Genomic DNA, 18,406 nt, shown 5'->3' with positions numbered 1-18,406 from the left:
AGTAATACCCTGCAGTTAATTCCTCAGCTCCACGGCCAAGCTGCCCAGGCTGCAGGGAGAGCTCCCTCCCAGGGCAGCCTGGCATCTCCAGGGTTTGTATTTATGAGCAGCAGCACTGCTGCCTGCCAGCCCTGCTCGTGCTGGGTGCTTCCAGAGGCATTTTTGGGATGCCACAAGCGGCCACTCAGCTGGTATGAACACCAACACCCTGGCAGAGCTGTCCCCCAGAGGTGGGAATGTCCTGCTTGGCTGTGCTGCTGCTGGCAATTCAGCCCGGAGCCCAAATGAGACGTTTAGGAAAGTTTCCCAGTCCATGGAAAGATATTTGAGTGTTTGGATAACAAAACTCCAGCCCATCCCCTGGAGTGAGGGGGCTCAGCTCAGGATCAGCGTGAAGTCGCTCTCACTGTTGGGTTTGTCCAACCTTCAACAAGAATTAGGGGTTTGGTCCAAGTCAGCTGCAATTTAAGTGCTCTGGATCAGATCCCAAAGCAAACATGCAGCAGGTCCAAGTGAAGGTTCCTTTTGCATCCAGCCACAGGCCCTACACCCTCACAGTCCCTGGAAGGAAGGTGGGTCCAGCACAGGGGATAGGCAGCAGCAAAACAGGATTTGGCATCACTGTGAGGCTCCCTGGAGGATGGGCAGAAAAATCAGGGTCTCTACAGATAATCCTTTTCCTTCCTTCCTTCCTTCCTTCCTTCCTTCCTTCCTTCCTTCCTTCCTTCCTTCCTTCCTTCCTTCCTTCCTTCCTTCCTTCCTTCCTTCCTTCCTCCCTTCCACCACTCCCGCCACTTCCTCTAGTCCCCAGAGGTTAAGGACAAGGGATGCAGCTGTGCAACAGGGCAGGTGATATAATAAAGCATCATGAATAACCCAATCTCCTGCTATCTCCTAGCTATTTGGAAAACAGTTATTTTCATTTTGATTCATATGGCCCAGAAATGTGACTCTGGTTTGTGCTGCCTTGTGCCCCTTCCCCTCCTGTGCCTGGCTCCTCGGGCAGCACTCTCTGTCCTGGCGCTCACAGCAGGGTCTCGTGCCACGTCAGGAGCAGAGCCTGGTGTTCAAACAGCGTTTCACCTTCCTTTAACTGCTTCCTAAGGACACTGCAGTGCTGCTACTCTAACAGTCCTCACGTTATCTCATTTAGCAGCAGCTCAAATGGCTCCCTCCAAAACTGCACTGAGCTGTGTGATGAACAAGTCTCTTTTCCACCATGGCTTATGCTGCCCTTACAGTCTGAATTCACAGAACCAGCACACCTTCCCCATTCAAATCTCTACTAAAAATTCCTTTGTTACAAGCTCAAAATAATAATAAGGGCTCTGGGTTATCCTTTCTTGTGGGTTTCCCTGTGACCTTGGCTGACTGCTTTAACAGAAATGTTCTGCATACAAAACAAAAATGAGCCCACTGGCAATCCTTAGAAACAAATGAGCTTAGGAAAAGAGCTTTGTGCAGTTCCTGCTCCCCTCTTCCTCAGTCCCACTCGTTGCTCCTGCATAATCACCACTGTTTCTGCCATTTTCTGTTACATCAGAGATTGGAGGAAAGGGCGAGAAAAGAGTTCTATGAAAATAACACTTTATTTTTGACATTCTCTTTCCATGTTTCCCATCCACTGCCCTGGTCTTTGTCTACTTAAATTGCCAGTTATTCAGGAGCAGCTTGGTGTCACTGCATCCAGCAGGATGACACCCCTGTGGACTGGGGTGCATGGACTCTGCTAAAATAGAAATTAAGCACGGTTGCTGCGTGTACCTGGCTAGGTTAGAAAAATAAAAAGACACAAGCCAAGATTCAGGCCCAGGTGCAATTCAGCTGCACTGGGATAGCAACACCCTAAAGCCAGTGAAAAAAGGACTTGGGGCTTATCTGTCTCTGGCACAGCACCCAAGGAACAGAGCTCGGAGGCAGCTGTCCCCACGCTGGTGAGGCTGCAGCACAGCTCTGCTGTTCAGGGCTCTGCTGGCTCATGCATTTCTGCACTGTGTTCTATTTTGTAGTGTCAATATAATCCTCTGCTGCCTTCTAGATATTTAATACAATGATATCCTCTTAGTCTTGTTCAGGTCACTCAGAGAGAAGAAATGTGCCTAAGTGAAGAGTGACAGGTGACCTTGAGAATTAAAATTTCATTAAAAAGGAAGAATGTTTTCCATCCTTTCCATCTGATACTGAAGAAATAAGGGGTTTATGAGAAAAAAAGTTTCTATTTTAAGTTTTCCCTGAGCTTACACAAGAAGAGGATCACAATGCACCTGTGCACAGACTTGCTGATTTTCAGTCCCTCTAAATGAGTGAGATGCTCATTGTGAAGTAAAACAGAAAGTATTATGTGCGAACATTTACAGCATAAAAAGCCTTGTCACCTGGGATACTTGCTGCTCCTGAAAATTCTGATCAAAGATAAGAACCAAGACAACTCACTGTAATCAATTATGCACAGATAGTCCTCGGCCTCTGTGCAATTCATAAAAATAACACTAAAAACATAACGTGGATTTACATGCAGAAATGAAATATGGACATGGTCAGAACACTAATCTTCTGATTGCTATCTTAAATTGGCAGTCCTGGCACTTTGAGCAGGCCCCTGGCCAGACACTGTTCCCTTGAAGAGATTTCCAGCAGTCCTTCAGCAGCTCCTGCTCGCCCCAGAGGAGCTGCAGAGCCACAGCCCAGGGCTGGAGGTGACAGGAGGCAGCACCCAGGGAGTCAGTGCTGCAACAACCTGGACACGGGTTTTATGTCCATGCAGGCAGAGATGATGAACACCACACACATGCCCAAAGCCCTCATGGTGCATGGAAAGCCTTCATTTGACAATCTGACTGAGTTTAACAGAGGAACAATGCCCAGCCCTATCCCATGTGTAGCACAAGGCCCCTCTATGTGCACCCCCTGTACATGGAATGACCAGTGGCCACCCTCCCACATTGGCCATTAAATCCAAAAGGCAAGTTGAAGATGTATCCAGGTTTTCAGGCAGGTATGAATATGCTCTGATTGTTGTCCTCACAAATACCAAATTCACACTTTGAGGTCTTTTCTAGATCTTTCCCACTCACCCTTGTAACAGCAAAGTGAAGGAATTCGTGTTGCAATACCAATCCTCTCATCAGCTTTACACCCCTCAAAACCTGTGAAATATTTAGATTTCCACATGAGGATTTGTTCCTGTTTTGCTGTAGCTGACATAATTTCCTCACAGGTCTTACACATTTTTGCCCAGGTGAGCCCCAAAGAGTACCCAGTGACTTAATGAGCAGATCAATTACTGTTCATAAGAAAAGATACTGTCTCTTTCAAGGTTATTTGAAGGTTGATTGCTATCTTATTGCTTATATCCTGCAAATCTATTCAGCCTTATGAATGAATTTGACCTTTTTATACTTATTGGGGGAAAAAAACAGAACAGAAGTTAATTTAGAGCTCTATAATACAACATTTTTTCCCAGAGAAATGAAAGGGCATTCAAATCGATACCTGCACAATAACACTCTGATGAATGTTTGCACCCAATTTTCTCATTTTGCTAACTTGAGATTGGGCATTTTGAATAGTTCTCAAAGAACATATTCTTTATGTGCTGTGAAGTATGTGGTATTGTGTCCAAACAATGCTAGAGGATAATCATTATAGGAGTGTCACTGGGCCTGAAAAGGTCAGTTAGTTAGAAATGTCAGCTTTCAATGCAACTGTGCCGGACCTTCCCATGTAAGGAACCAATTAAAGGGACATGCCAAGGTGCATGGAAACACCATGGTGACCCAGAATAATAATAAGGAATTGTGGTAAAGCTTGATATTTTTCTTCAAAAGTAATGGATTAGCCTTTAGAATATCTTCTCTGCAGTCTTATTTTGACTTCGCAAATATCACTTCTTCTACATGTATCCAAAAAAAAGGTCACTTTTTTAAATGCAAAGGTGGGGATGAAACAGCCTTACTAAAAGTAAACATTCTGCAAACAAATGGGGATAAAGTTCTGGTTTCATTATTGAATCAAAAAAGTGTCATTTCTGTAGAAGTCAAATATTGGAGATGGATGTGGGTGATGTTTGGTGACACAGGTGGAAATAGGTCAGGGGACAGGCAGAAAGATCAGGGAGGACTCATTCTCTTGGGACATGGTGTGAGGGAAGGGAAAAGACACTGCAGTAGGAGGCATCTCTGCAATTATTATTCTGGCAAATGCAGAGGTAGAACTGAGAATCAGGAAGGTACTGATCTGCATGAAAGAGTAATTACAAGCAACAATATTATTTCTCCTTATCACAGCAAATGGAAATTCTTACAGCTCTTCAGATACTCTAAAGATGAGATATTGGATATAGTAAAATTTCCTAATTAGCCTCAGGACAGCTGAAGCCAACCTAATGACACAAAAAAAGAAAAAGAGTCCACGTCTTCCTTCTGCTCTCTGTTAGTACAATTATCTTGCTAAAGTTTCATCAAGCCTGGAAAAAACTTCTTCCTGTGGCTTTATGGTTCAGCTAAGACAGACAACACGAGAATTTCACTTTGAGCAGAGATTCTAGCATTTGTATTTTATTTTTATGGTAGGGAAATTCTTGTACTGTGGGTTCAGACAAATCATTGCCTTGCTGAGCAGTGAGATTCTGACTCCTCCAGTTATCTCATATTATTGTGGACAAATGGGTGGATTAATACCCAATGATATGGGAAATAATTCACTGAGCATTAAAAGACTCAATTATTACTGGAATTTTAAGTAATTTCTTTTCTCCACCAGCTTTGCAAGTAAAAGAGCATGTGAAGCTTCACTAACAAACATGAGCAGTGGTTAAGTTAGGCTGTTTAAAATCTTCAATGCCATCCTTTGATACATACTTAGACCAAAATCAATGTGCTATTAATTAATAAGGACCTGCAAAAAAAAAAAATGTCCCTGAGTTTTAGCAGCAAACAACTTTCTGTCACATTTTATTAGTTGGTATCATTTTTACTAATAACTGTTTTATAGCTCCATGACTTTGAGTTCATATTATTTTCATGCTTCAATTAGAAAGAAGTTGATAGCCAGACTATCCTGGAAGGTAATGGAAAAGTCTTGTAGCAGGGCTTAGTGGTGAAATTTATAGTTAAATGAAACTTTGAAATATACTATAAAACTTCTCCTTCCTTTACGCATTTTTACTTGAGGTCTCATAAACAGTAATATGTAGAAATGCAAAACTTAATCAGCTAAAAAATATAGCAAATCCCACATATCACTTTATGCAATGCCAGGAGAGCAGAAATATATTTTCCTAACCAGAGGAAATTAACTAGGCAACAGTCCTATATCTATAATTTAAAGCAGTAAAATATGTATGGCAGAAGCTAAAGCCACCTTAAAAGAATTCAGGGTAGCAGTATATCACAAATTAATGAAATGGAGACATTTTTAGAGCATGCAGCACTGATGATATTAAAGGGGGGAGAATATTTCACCACATAGATCAGACTGATAAATACTTTTAAAATCAAGCTTTTTTCCCTGTTTAAAAGTGTAAGATCTTGAATGTTAGGAGGAAGCATATAGAAGCCATTAATACTTCTGACCAGATCTCAATAGAGATTAGGATTATTTTACTATGTCCCTGCCTGTAAAGCTCTGATGTGGTTTACACATTAGGAAAATCTGAATAAATCAAAAACCAGGAATTACAGAGTCAGCACTTACATTTTTTCATCTAAAACAGAACTGAAAGAAACTTAAAAAAATTACTTTATATTCTGTGCTGTAGCCAAGCTGGACACTACGGAATATTCAACTACCCCAGGTTTTTTAAATGCAATCAATTTACTGCTGCCAAATGTAGTAGGTTTATATACATCTGGGAAACATGCACCTACGGTGCTGATGAATTTCTCCTGACATTGCACTGATTTCAAGAGAATGTTATTTTAAATTGGCAGTAGAGAGACTGGTAGAGAAGGATAAAGCCCTGAGGATGGCTGAATCAAAGAGAATTTCAAAAGAATTTTCCTGATGGTTCTTGGATAATATCACGTTAGCTATTTTCAAAGCCAATAGTTTCCAACACACTTCCATTTATGGTATCAATAATTAAAATATACTTCAGTGGGAGAGGAACTTACCTTACTGAGAAGAGAAATTGGAAAGCTGTGTTATTATCATAAACACAGGAGATGCAAAAAGCTGTGTCTCCATGGAAAAGCTATGGAAACAGGGGTATCTTATTTGCAGCTATTGAGTGGTTACCACAAAATGTGATGTGATTGCATGTGCGTGTTCAAAGTGCTACTAGAACGTGATCACAGAGAAATGAAGGGCAGATCCTCATCTCCTTTGTGCAACAAGGCCAAATTAAACCACCTCAAGCTTTGGTCCCAAACCTCAAAGACAACTAGAATAGCGTTAAGGAAATGTTTTGGATCCAATTCAAAGGTAAAGCTGGGTTTAAAGAAAATTTAAATTACCAAAACTTAAATCTCATTATGTCCCACTCCCTGCCAGCATGTCCCTGCCAGCTCCTAATGAATTTTTAACATCCTTCCCCCACCCCACTGCGCACACCAGCTCTGACTCGGGCACCCTGAACTGTACAGCAGCACTCTAATTGTACCTCACATGTCAAGGGGCAAGAAGAAAGGAGTGTGGTGAGAGCATTGATAAATTTAACTTAACATTCCTCCAGCTACTCAGCAGCAAGGCAGAGCAGAGAACTCCCCTCCACATTTACAGGGGTGTCAGTTACTTCAAAGGAATATATTTGAGCATGAGGGAGTCTGGCTTGCTCCCAGCTTATGCATCATTTGTGTCTGGCTGTTCCTGGGGATCCACAGCAAAGGAAAGACTTCCTCCAGTTTGGGGCACAGTGTGGAGCTTTCCATACCTGCTTTATTAGGGTGCTGCAAGAGGTGAGCCCTGCATGTTGCATACAAACGGTGTAGTTGAGCTGCAGCTCCAGCCATCTGTATTCCTGTTTCTTTTATTTTTTTTCACTTTTGCCCAGGCTTGTTTCAGTCCAGCGTATAGATTAATGGTCTATACCTGTTCAGTTTAACATATAGATGTGCTTTTAAGCCCAGAACCTGTTCAGGCAGGTTTCAGGAAGCCAAGCACCCTTTGCTTGGGGGTTGGAAGCCACGTGGAGCAGGGCAAGAGGCAGCTCTGGGTCACTCTCAGTGTGAGCTCAGCACAGCATGGGCAGGGGTGAGGTTCAGGGAACAAGAAGCAGGCACAAATTGTGATCCTTCTGGGGGTGATTTCTGGGGCATCATGCAACAGCCATGGCCATGGGGAGCAGTGGGACTGCCATGAGACAACGTTAAGGTTTCTGTGATTCCACAAACTCCCTTTAAATATTTTGGTGCCTGAGTCTCAACAACACTTAACTTACATTAATGGCATTATTTTACCTTGCAATTAATCTCATTAACTGACTGATCAGTTTTTGGAAATTGTTTTAGTAGCACATGGAGAACAGCTGTTGTACTATCTGCGAGGGATCACCATTGATTCTTGACTAAAGGTAGAAAAACTGGTTCAAGAGCTCCACACACACACGCACACACACACAAGAAAGAGAGATTATATTCATTGTGACAGAAGTGCAAATCTCAGAGGTCACCTTTTCTTCTGAAGCCGTTTGTCTATTCTTACAATTAAGCAATAGGGTTTTGGTGGCCGACGCCCCTTGTGGGACACAGAGGACTTTCACAACTCCAACTAAAGCTGTGTGACCTCTGCCAAAAGCAAAGGCTGCCTGCCTGCGGCAAGGTGGAGAATAGAAACAAGTCCCAGAGGATTGGCAGGTACAACTAAACAGCTCAGCCCCTCATTTGAATCAGTAAATTAAGGGTTGACAGTGATTATGGCTGATCTCAGCCATCATAACTGATATCACGACTTTGTAAAAGCAGACTGTCAGTGTCAGATCTTAGAACTAGGACTCAAAGAATTAAATATTTTAAAGTAGCAGTCTCCAAAGACAGATAAAAGCCCCAAGGCTATGATTTATTTTATTTTATTTTTGTATTTGTAGGGCTGAAACTAGACCCTTTAATCCACAGGCTGACATTTTCCAATCCTACTAGGAATTGAGTGCCTAACTATTTCAACTCCTTTGAAAAATCTCAGCTTTAGGCTCTTTGGTAAGTTTGGCCTGATCCAGCACCAAGCTTCTACTACGCCTTTACTGAAGGAAAAACTACAGGCACTTTATTATGCAATCGTGAACAAATATTATTTTTTTCCCCTCTGTATCCAGTTACGCTAGATTTCTGGTTAAATATCAAAGGGTAAAACTTGCATTTCAGAAAAGGTGCATGTTATAGAAAGCTTTTGTGCAGCATGCTTAAGTGCAGCATGCTTACCTACGCAGTAGATCCTTCTAATTGCTGTGTTCATTTAGTAGATTGCTTTATTAAACAGAGATCTGATCAGCTATTTACTGATCACATCTATGCACAAACTCAACCCAATCAATCCTTTTACACTGAATACTGTGTCAGAAATTATGAGAAAGGTATCATAAGTTTGTTTTACAGAAAAGTCTCATATTAAGTCATTCTGGTCTCCAACCTTCTTTTCTCTTATTGAAAAAGTGCCTGTAGAGTTTGGTGCCCTTATCCAAGATCTCAGTGTGTGCTATGATTAAGACCTTCAGACATCTTTTTTTTTTCTTTTTCCTCTAGAAACAGGGAATGCTGAAGATATGGAAAATGAAAAATGTGCCATGTTTGTCCTTGAAGTTACAGTTAGAATAGTGACAATAGCTGTATCACACTGTATTGTTGCTTTTATCAGCAAGTGCCCTGAGCATACATTAACATAATTGCAAACTGCGTGAAAAGTGAACATGCAAAAATGTAATGCAATTGCCAATAGCCTCAAACATCTGTCCCAACAAAGTGTTCCTCCTCCTTATTTTAATTCTTATTATTTTAACAAGGTTAGTGAAGGAGAAACCATGTCACAGATTATATCTACATTCAGAGTGTCAGAACAATTATTGATGCAGAATTGTTATCCAAGCAAATGTGTGTCACGTTTTGTTCACTTCCCATAACACCTGTTCACTCTGCTAGCACATTATTACCAGTTAAGGCCAGAATTCATTAGTCCCAGTTAAAGCCCACCTGAAAGCTTAATTCATACACACATCTGAAAAATGAGGAAAGTTAACCAAAATGTGGCACTATTTGAGATGGGCTTCATCTGAAGCTGGTGGGCAGCAAACTTCTGTAGCAGCTAAAGGAAAGAAAGTGAGCCTGGCAAATAGGAATAAATTAAAAACCACCCAGCCTTAAGAGCTGAGATCACAGAGGAACCAATCTGCATTTCCATCATGATGCTGAGACCTTCAAAATTCACTCTTGCCACACCCCCACACTTTCCCAATAAGAACAAATTTTGGTTTATCTCCTTGACAGGTAAATGACAAAATCAGGAAACAAATGGTTTAAGGCATTTTAATTCCACGTAAATATTTCCTTCCCCACTTTGGGGTTCTCAGCCCTGAGCCTGGACCTTGTGTCTCCTTCCACATATCGAGTGTCACCATCTCCCAACTCCCCAAACTGCTCCCGTTTGCCACCAAGGAAAGTCAAGCTTGCATTTCTGTGATACTTGAACACACTTTGAGAATTTGAGGGCATCTGCCCTGCAGATATACCGCTAACTGTAACCCCAGGAGGCTTAAAGAAATATCAGCACTCCAATTCATAGAGTAAAGGTCTGAAGAGGCAGCTCTGTGAACGGATAACTGCCCGGGGCTTTGCCGAGCACAATATAGCTGTCACTTGTTATTAGGTGAAAGATTTTCTGGGGAACAGTGTTTTTCATTTTGCATGTCAGAGACGGGAGAAAAAACACATTTAGACAACCATCTCTTTAAGAAAACAGAAGAGAGCGGCGCGGCAGAGCTCACTTACCAGGGCTGGTTATTGTCAGGAGGTCAAGCCGCCGTTTCTGCTGAAAAACAAATTATAAAGGAATTGTTAAAAGGGGACTAATTTTAGTGGGTCAGCTTAGACCTGCAAAGTAAGTGTTCTGACATTTACAGCAGGATTAATTACAAGTTACATGGCTCACTGTAACTCTTTTGGAAGGGATCCACATGTACTTTACGAGGGAGAAAAATCCCCTTCCTCAGTTCTTTTAATGTGTTTTTATTTGCCCTTATAAAGTGTTACTATTTCTTTTTTGGAACATATACTTGAAATGGATAGCTGGAAGCACAGATGGACCGATATATTTATAAAAGTGATTTCTGATTCTACAGGGAAGAAGACATGGAACCAGGACAAGCAACTCTAAATTCTTTATTCATATCAGTCATTGACTCAATGTCTGTATGTGATCAAACACAATTATATTGCCTTGGGGTGAACCTTTCAAAGACGTGCAAGAGGATCTAGACAAACCCAGGACTGATAAAAGGAAAGCTTCTTTACATGCTGACTGCAGTCAGCCCATGGATCTTGCTGCCACTGGATATCCCTCATCCCAAAAGCTTGCCAGATTTGATCATCACTTGATATGTGTACAGACAGCAAAATAAAGGCAGTTATTATGGCAAGTAATCAAGTCTACACAGAGGACTGGTTTCTGGAATTGCTGCAAACCTTCACAGGGTGAACAAATTCATACTGTGAGGAAGTTAGGAAAATGTTTGGCCTGGAGCAAGCCAAAAATCCCACCAAAGCGTTTGTGATGGTGGTGTGCATCTGAGGTTCCCTTTTCCTGTAACACGTAATCAGCACTGTTACCTACTCCATGTTCCCAGTCTCAGGTGATTTCTCCACCACTGTCTCTCTGTAACTTGCCACTTAAATCCAGGTGCTCCTGGACCATTATCATCTTTTTTCCACTTTTCCTAGGGCTGAGAGCTTTCTGTCACAAGCAGGGCTTTCCCCATCTCACAGACAGACTGCTACTGCCCCTTCATCATAGCACTTTCCAACTTGCTGTCTTCTTCCTAACTTTGCCCAACATCAGTGTGTCTAGCAGGTATTGAAGATTATACTGTCCAGTTTAATTTCTCTCTCCTAATTTGCTCAATAATGTCTGTGTTACTTTCATTTATTGTCAGCCCTATCGATCTAATTCTCATCACTGCACTCACTGTATTCCCTATGTGACAGCTGAAAGTCCTTGAGGAGGAAACATTGACGTGGTATTCCCTACCCTGAGTGCTCTTCCTTGGAAATCACGACTGATGAAACTCCTTTCCAAACCCATCACTTCCCTGTGGTAAGGCTTCACTGGCTGAAGATGCATGGACACTGAATACATTTGAGCTATGCTGGGCACAACAGCACATTTGGCCTGCTGGAAAGCCAAGTGGGATGTCAGGCTGGAAAAAACCACATTTTCTGAAACCTTTTTGGCCTTCAGTTCCTTACCTCTGGCACAACACAAAATACATTTGAGAGAAAATTCCTATCTCTTTTTCCAGAGGTACTTCTTGTTCTCTTACCTCTGCTAAGTCATTCCAAGCATGACCTTAGCAGTGTGCTTGGGTATATTTGCTTTAGTCTAAAATACTGGGGCCAAACCTTTTTCCAGGTGTGCCAGGGTAAAAGGGAGCAGAAAACCCTGCTGCTGCCTTGTGACACCTGCTTACCCCTCTACTTTCCTGGGAGCAGCAAAGCAGAGTAAGAAATCTGTTCACACACAGGACCCACCTTCCCAAGGGGAGCTGTGAGACAAAACATCTCCTAATGAGCTAAATTTTATATAGATCCTGCACCTTAATCCTGATTCATATGTACAAAGCTGTGAAATGCCAGAGCTCAGCCCCCACTGGGCCAAAAGCTTTGCTTACATTTCTCAGCACAACTGGAACTCCAAATGCTGTATATCTAACGAGCAGCTAGAGCAGAAAATATATATCTGAAGCCTATACTCCGTGAAAGCCTCTCTACTAGGAAAAAAGGTGGAATATAAATATCCTGCATCAAAGAAAGTTGGAAAATGTAAAGATATGGAACAGAGAGAAAGGCATGCGGCCCAACTGGCCCCCAGTCCTGAGTTGAGTCTGTTAAATGGCCTAAAAATAAACATTAAGTGAAAAACCAAAATAGCGTAGTTTGATGCGTCAGGAAAACAAAAGCATATAGGACAGGTCAAACAAATGGGAAATAAAATGAAATTATTACAAGTCAAATGTTCAGTTTGTAACTTTTTTGAATGCTGCCTTCAAGCTGACCTTGGAAAAAACAAATTAACTCCAGATCCAGGAAATCTTTGTGTATATGTTGAACTTTAAGCTGAAGTTATTTCTCTGACTCCAAGTGGAGCAGCACTGATCTTTTGCATCTAACACCTAACTGCTGCAAGGGATTTGAAATGCCACCAGGTTCTTGGCACTGGCTCCACCCAAGTGCTCCAGGCTGGAGCTCAGTGATTCCTGCCTGCCTGGTGACAGAGGGAGGAAAAAATTCTCAGCTCTGACCTTCACTGGACCTTGAAGAGGTTTCTCTGATTTAGCTCCTCAAGGGAAGTTTGTGTACACTCACCCCAGCCCCGCAGAGAAGCAAACAGCAGAGTGCATTCCAGAATCGTGCATTTAAACATGCAAAGATGCCCTAATTATGGACACAATCACTTTCAGGAGATTCCTGCCTGCTCTCAGATCTCAGGGCTAGCTCTGCCGTTTCCAGGGCTCAGCTGGATGCAGGCAGCCTGGTAACTAGATGGATTTAAACAAAAAAAAACCCAGACAGACTCACTTATGAGCAGCTATAAAAACAGCAGTATTTGAATTTAAAGAGAGAGACATTACAAATGTCACACCCATTAATAAAATAATTTCATCAGAAGAATCGTGGCTGTGGGGCTTTATGTATTTGCTTCTTTCTTCAGTGCTGAAAGATGCAAATTGCAGCTGTGGCTCCCCTCCAGCATGATCACCCTCTCCCTGTTTTGACAGATTTCTTGAAAGACTCAGCTCACAAGATGTCTGTCTTTTTTTGTTCTGCCTTTAGGAATTTTCCACTTCTCAAACACCTGCCCCTGCTGAGATGCTTGGGACCATCCCAATCTTCAGGCAACCCACTGTCCCAAGAATTTCTTACAATCTGAGCGCTGAAATGTGATGAGCGTTGTCCCTGGTTGGGAAAGTGGTGACAGCTTCCCATGTCTCTAAGGCTGGATTTCACCCACGTTGACAAAAGGGCATTCCACAAGAGACACAAAAATGATCCCCACAGCATCAGCCATAATTTATAAGAGGCAAACAGAAATATTCCCTGCATCATCACAGTATCACTGCTGCTGTAATCCTGTCCTGCCCTTAAGGGGCAGCATCCTCTTTTCCACTCGGCTGGCTGTTTGAGATCCCAAGGGCAGGAAGAGGCCTCTGGTGATTCATCCTCTTCCCACCTGGAGCAGTTTCCATCTCTGGCACTACCCAGAGGCACGGTCCCTCCAGCACACCAGGGCTCGCAGCAAACCTGCAGCAGATCGTGCTCGCTTCCACAAAATTAACACAATCCTTAATTAATGCAAAAGGCACTGATGAGTAATAAATCATATTAAAATACAAGGAAGGCAATTTTTTAATAAATTAAGCATTGATTCACTCAATAAATATTAATCTACTAAGCATCAAGAATTCATTACATTTTAGGGAACCAGTTGAAGAACGTTGTTGGTGAGCTGGTCTGCAGTGTGCCGAATGGTCCCTGCTCACCCATAATATACACTTACTTTTAACTAATTCCTGAATTTATCAAGTCAAACAACTTGCCTAAAAGTGACTCTGGATTATTATTCCATTACAAGACACAATTTTCTCGACACAGATTCTAACTCACCCCTCAGATTTTTTCCTGTTTCTTAGTAGCTCCTTTTCTAAGTAACTCCTTTCTCTTCCTTGGTTTTGGAGGTCTTTAAAATATTTGCTGACTGGTGTCATTTAATTTTCACCTCAATTAACTTAGCAAGAGTTGCAAAACTAGGAAAAAAATTGCAAGGGGAGTGTAAATTAACTCATTCATTTAAGTTTAGCTTATCTATGAGATGTTCTTTCACACTTTGCTCTCTGCAGAGTTCCTCCAACCTTTTATATAGATGTGGGATGTGCTGCACTTGCTTTGACTCTTATCTACAGATTAGCAAAAGAGAAGGGAAAAAAAGCCAGATGCAAAGATGCCCCACGAGACTGATATGGAGCTGTTTCTGTAGCAACCGATGATTTTCTTCTCATGTAAGAATGAGCCTCGTCATATCTAATTCTGAATGTATCTGGGCCTTCCTTGCCAGCCAAGCTGTGTCAAGTATTAAGTCAATATAGTCAGAAAGAGTGATAAAAAAGCAATTATAAAGTCATCTTCCTATTCCTGCTCCAGCCATGATCCAAAAAATATCCTTATCCCTGCCTTCTGTCCCAGCACATCATCTCCAGGGCCCCTGGACCCAGCAGTGCAGGTAAGTGGGGATGGAGCTGGCAGCAGCTACTCAAGGATCTATTCCACACATGATGCTGGAAGCTCCTTCAGCTTCCCAGCCATCCACATCCCAGGAGCCAGCAGAGGTTTTTCTAAACAGCAAGGCCATCTATTCCTGCCTTGCTCCATATAAAATACCCAAGCCCAGGGCTGAGATCGACTTCAGCCCTAGAAAGCTCCTGTTGGCTTTGTGCCTTCCACTGCCTTCACTCTGTGGGCAGTTTTTGCTGCAGCTGTGATCCCAAAACCAGGCTGCCCACTCACTGACAGCTCCTGCCATTTCCCCCTCACAGGAAGCTGCAATTGGCTCTCTGGGACCTCACAAGGACTTTGTCTGCTCCTTTTACCCAGCCTGGTCTATGCTATTGATTTCTTCCCCCTAATCTGAGTGTGTTTTGAACATGTGCCTGTCCCTCACCACCTTCAATTTACTGTGCAGAGGGTTTAAGATTGAAATGAATTGTGCAATGTTATTTTTTTTTTCCTGGAAACTTTGCCACAAGTTGTCGCTAATAGCACCTTTTCTTTTTGACTTCAAAACAAGTGTTTCTTTTCTGTAAACTGTGTTGACACAAGAGTAATTGAAACCAGCGTATCTTATCACAAATAAAGCTGAGGATGCACTGAAGGGTACATTTCACATATCTGTGGCCTCTGTGATTGCCACAATCTGTAATGTCAATGCTTTGGAAATCTGTCTTTTCACATTATGGCATGAAGGAACCCAGGGGTTCAGAAAAGGATCAAGGAGATCCCAAGAGTGCAGCTTGGCACAGGTGGGTGGCACAACGTGAGCGCCACCATGGTTTGCACTGGGGGGAAAAAGGGGAGGAGGGGCAGGTCAAAGGCCGTATCCCATCCTTCTTGTTGCCACAGGTTAAGTATTCAGGGCTTATCAACATCTGGATAATTTTTTAAGGAAGGCTTTGATGAAGGAAGTGGTTGGGGAAAAAGTGGGCATTCATGTCTGCCCAGTTCCCAGTTCCTCAAATGCAAGTTTCACTACTTGTATCTCCTTCCCTTCAGAGTACAAGAGTTACCTCCAAAGAGAAACTCTTGATTTAAGTAATGATACCAAAAAAGTACTAATTCAAATCCTACAAAAATTGATAATCCGATGATTTAAAACTGTCTTTCCCCCCCCCCCACAATTCTGAGCTTTTCTTTTTTTCCAGCCTAAAATCACAGACTTTTGTTCACATAATGAAACAAGATCTCATATTTTGTACTTCCTTTATGATTAGCTGCTAAAGTTTTCTGGTATAATGATAAAATGAACCAGTCAGCTTGTTGACACTTGACCGGGATTTTAGCAAATTGCATCTGCTGTAGCCTACCCTGTGGAATCAATTATTGATAATATAGGTGTGGAGGAACATTTATAAAGTGGTTTGGGATACGTTATTGCTCATGCTAAGGACTATAATGAGCATTCTAAACCGTTTTGACAGTGACCTCTGCAGGTATTTGATCACTGCAATGTGTGGTAACTCGATTCTGCTTTAGAATCAAAACCAAGCCCAAATAACGAAAGACAGTGCCAAACCTTTAAGCTACTTTACTCATTCTTCCAGTGCACATCCTCTCCTACTTAACACCTGACACTTGCCTATTTCTTTCCCAAAACCAGTGATGCATGGTGCCTTCCTACTTGCCCAAAGCGCTGCCGAACAAGTAGCTGAGACTTCTCCTTCTTCCCCCTCGAACTATTTGTCTCAGGAACAGAAGATCCACACATAATGTTCTTACAGCCCTGTTGTGCTCCAAAGCTGTACAGAATGAACATTAACACAACAAAGGTTAAGGAAAGGTGGAAAAGCCATTTTTTAGCACACAGTCAGTAAAACCTATGGCAGCAGGAGGAGGTTGCAGCCCCTTGGTGAGCAGGCAGAGCTGTAGAACATTGCCCAAGCCATGGGAGCCACTCTCAGCTTTATGGGCCCCACAAATTCATGGCCTCTTCCACATGTTCTTGAGTGACATCTACTCGTGCTTCGTCTATAGGTTGCCTTATTTACATATGCAGCTGCAATAAAGTAGTAACCACTATCATAGTGAACCACTAGGAATCAAAAAAAGGCACCTCTCTGTTCACTGTAATATTAACAATCACAACAAAAAGTTGTGGAGGCTATCTCATCTCTGGAAAGTAAGGCAGGAGGAAGGAACTGCTTTGGAATGAACTGGTCCTTAATTTTGCCAATTAAAGCTATGACAGCAAAAAGCCTCTTGACTGAGGGAAAAGAAAGGGTGATGTAGCCAATATCTTTGTTCTGCTCTTTCCCAAAAGCTCTGGGCCTGCAAGAAATGAAGGAAGAGGAGAGAAGAGGCCCATTCTCCATGGTCTGGCCCTACATCCAAATCGGGATCAAGACTTTTTTAGCTGTACTTTCTTTAGCTGCTTGTGCATGTTTTAAATATACTTACATAGCAAGGGCTCAGGATCGACTCATTCCACAATTTAACTCAGCACTCTAAGGGGTTTGTTTTGGTGAAACACTGCCATGCAGGTTTTTCATAGTTTCTTGTATTACTATGTAAATTGCAGAGCTGTGGTTATAATCCTGTGCTTGTGACATCAATTACTTAATGCCTATAGAGATTATTGTAATGCCACAAACAACGGATTATGTTTTAAAGTACATAGTAAGCAGCAGGAGCTAATAAACCCTTCTATTTAAGATTTATTTATTTTGAAAAATACAGTAAATAAGGGCAGGAAGAACTGTACAGACCCCACAGTGTGCCATTAACAACCAAAATCCATCCATGACACACATCCCTCCAGGCACTGCCTTGCAATTCTTTAGCTGTGATTCCTGTCTTGCATTAAGTTTTACCAAGGAAAGGGGCAGCATTTCTGAAAGCAATTATGAACTTGGAAAGTTCACCATTTGTTGGGGGGCAGGGGAGAGAAGCAACAGTGTTCAATGAATGTTTAATTAGAAACAAAGCATATCTACCTATACCAGTAATGGGATATTGACTGGCCAGCCATTGTTTATGGGCTGGTTTAGATAACAGGACAGATTAACCCCCAACAGAGGCAATTTTTAAACTAAACATGCAATTGTAGGAGCCTGTGATTACATCATAAGGGAGAGACAAATTCAGAGGTTCATGGCCCCCATCTGGACCTTGAAATTGAGCTCTGAACCCACAGATGGTTTCTCCCAAATATTCTTTTGCTCTCTATGCCTAAATTAATATTTATTTAAATTGGGACTTAAGTTACAAAATTCATGTTTGACCTAAGCAGCTTAGCTACCAGCTAGTAGCAGTTTAGTAGCAGTTTAGTAGCAGTTTTCTATTCTCTTCATGTCAACTAACACTAAGTTTAATAAACTGTCATCATACCAGAATAGCCATGACACTGCTCGGGAGAAGACTGGCTTGGGTTCAAAGGCATTACTGGTTCAGAAAAAAGGGAAATTCTAGGAGAAGGAAAAAAAAAAATAAAAACACCTCAGATTCTGAAGATGTTGGGAAAGTTTCTGAAACATGAGAATTTTTCACTGAAAGAGTAACTGACTCCAGCCCTCCAAGCTCTGCTCAGGCACCACTACAGCCACAGACTTTCCTGCAATAGGGACAGGCAGGAGGGAAGGAGGAATAACTCTGTATTTTCACATTTAAACTAGCAAGACTGTTGAAAATCTCCCCTCAACCCCCACATACTGTGTAATGTCTCTTAATTACTGTATATAAGTTAAGGCAACATGATAAAAATTTCATCAAAAAGTTAAATTAGAATCTGTTATGTATGGAGAAGTATATAAATTTATATGGTCAACTATTTTGGTCTCATCTAATTTCAAGCTTTTCATCTAATTTCAGTTTGAGTCTGTTTCCTTTCACAATCCACGGCAGTGAGTTTGTTTTCCTATTGCTCAAAATAATTTTTTTTTTCAAACCAGACCACTGCTTGTCATATTCACTTCAACAAATGATTCAGAGCATCCCAATCTTTA

At 41.9% G+C, this 18,406-nt stretch overlaps 1 protein-coding gene across 1 annotated transcript in view; it reads right to left on the bottom strand.

The window, feature by feature from the left end:
- LOC115906105 (BEN domain-containing protein 5) overlaps positions 1-18,406 on the bottom strand; it is a 560,702-nt gene that overhangs the window by 83,665 nt on the left and 458,631 nt on the right. The window contains exon 6 of the mRNA XM_030953001.1: positions 9,915-9,954. Coding sequence (XP_030808861.1) covers positions 9,915-9,954 — 40 coding nt within the window. The remainder of the gene's footprint in view (positions 1-9,914; positions 9,955-18,406) is intronic.

Source organism: Camarhynchus parvulus, chromosome 8, assembly GCF_901933205.1.
Source record: "Camarhynchus parvulus chromosome 8, STF_HiC, whole genome shotgun sequence".
Lineage (NCBI taxonomy): Eukaryota > Metazoa > Chordata > Aves > Passeriformes > Thraupidae > Camarhynchus > Camarhynchus parvulus.
This window is presented reverse-complemented; position numbering and strand designations above follow the sequence as displayed.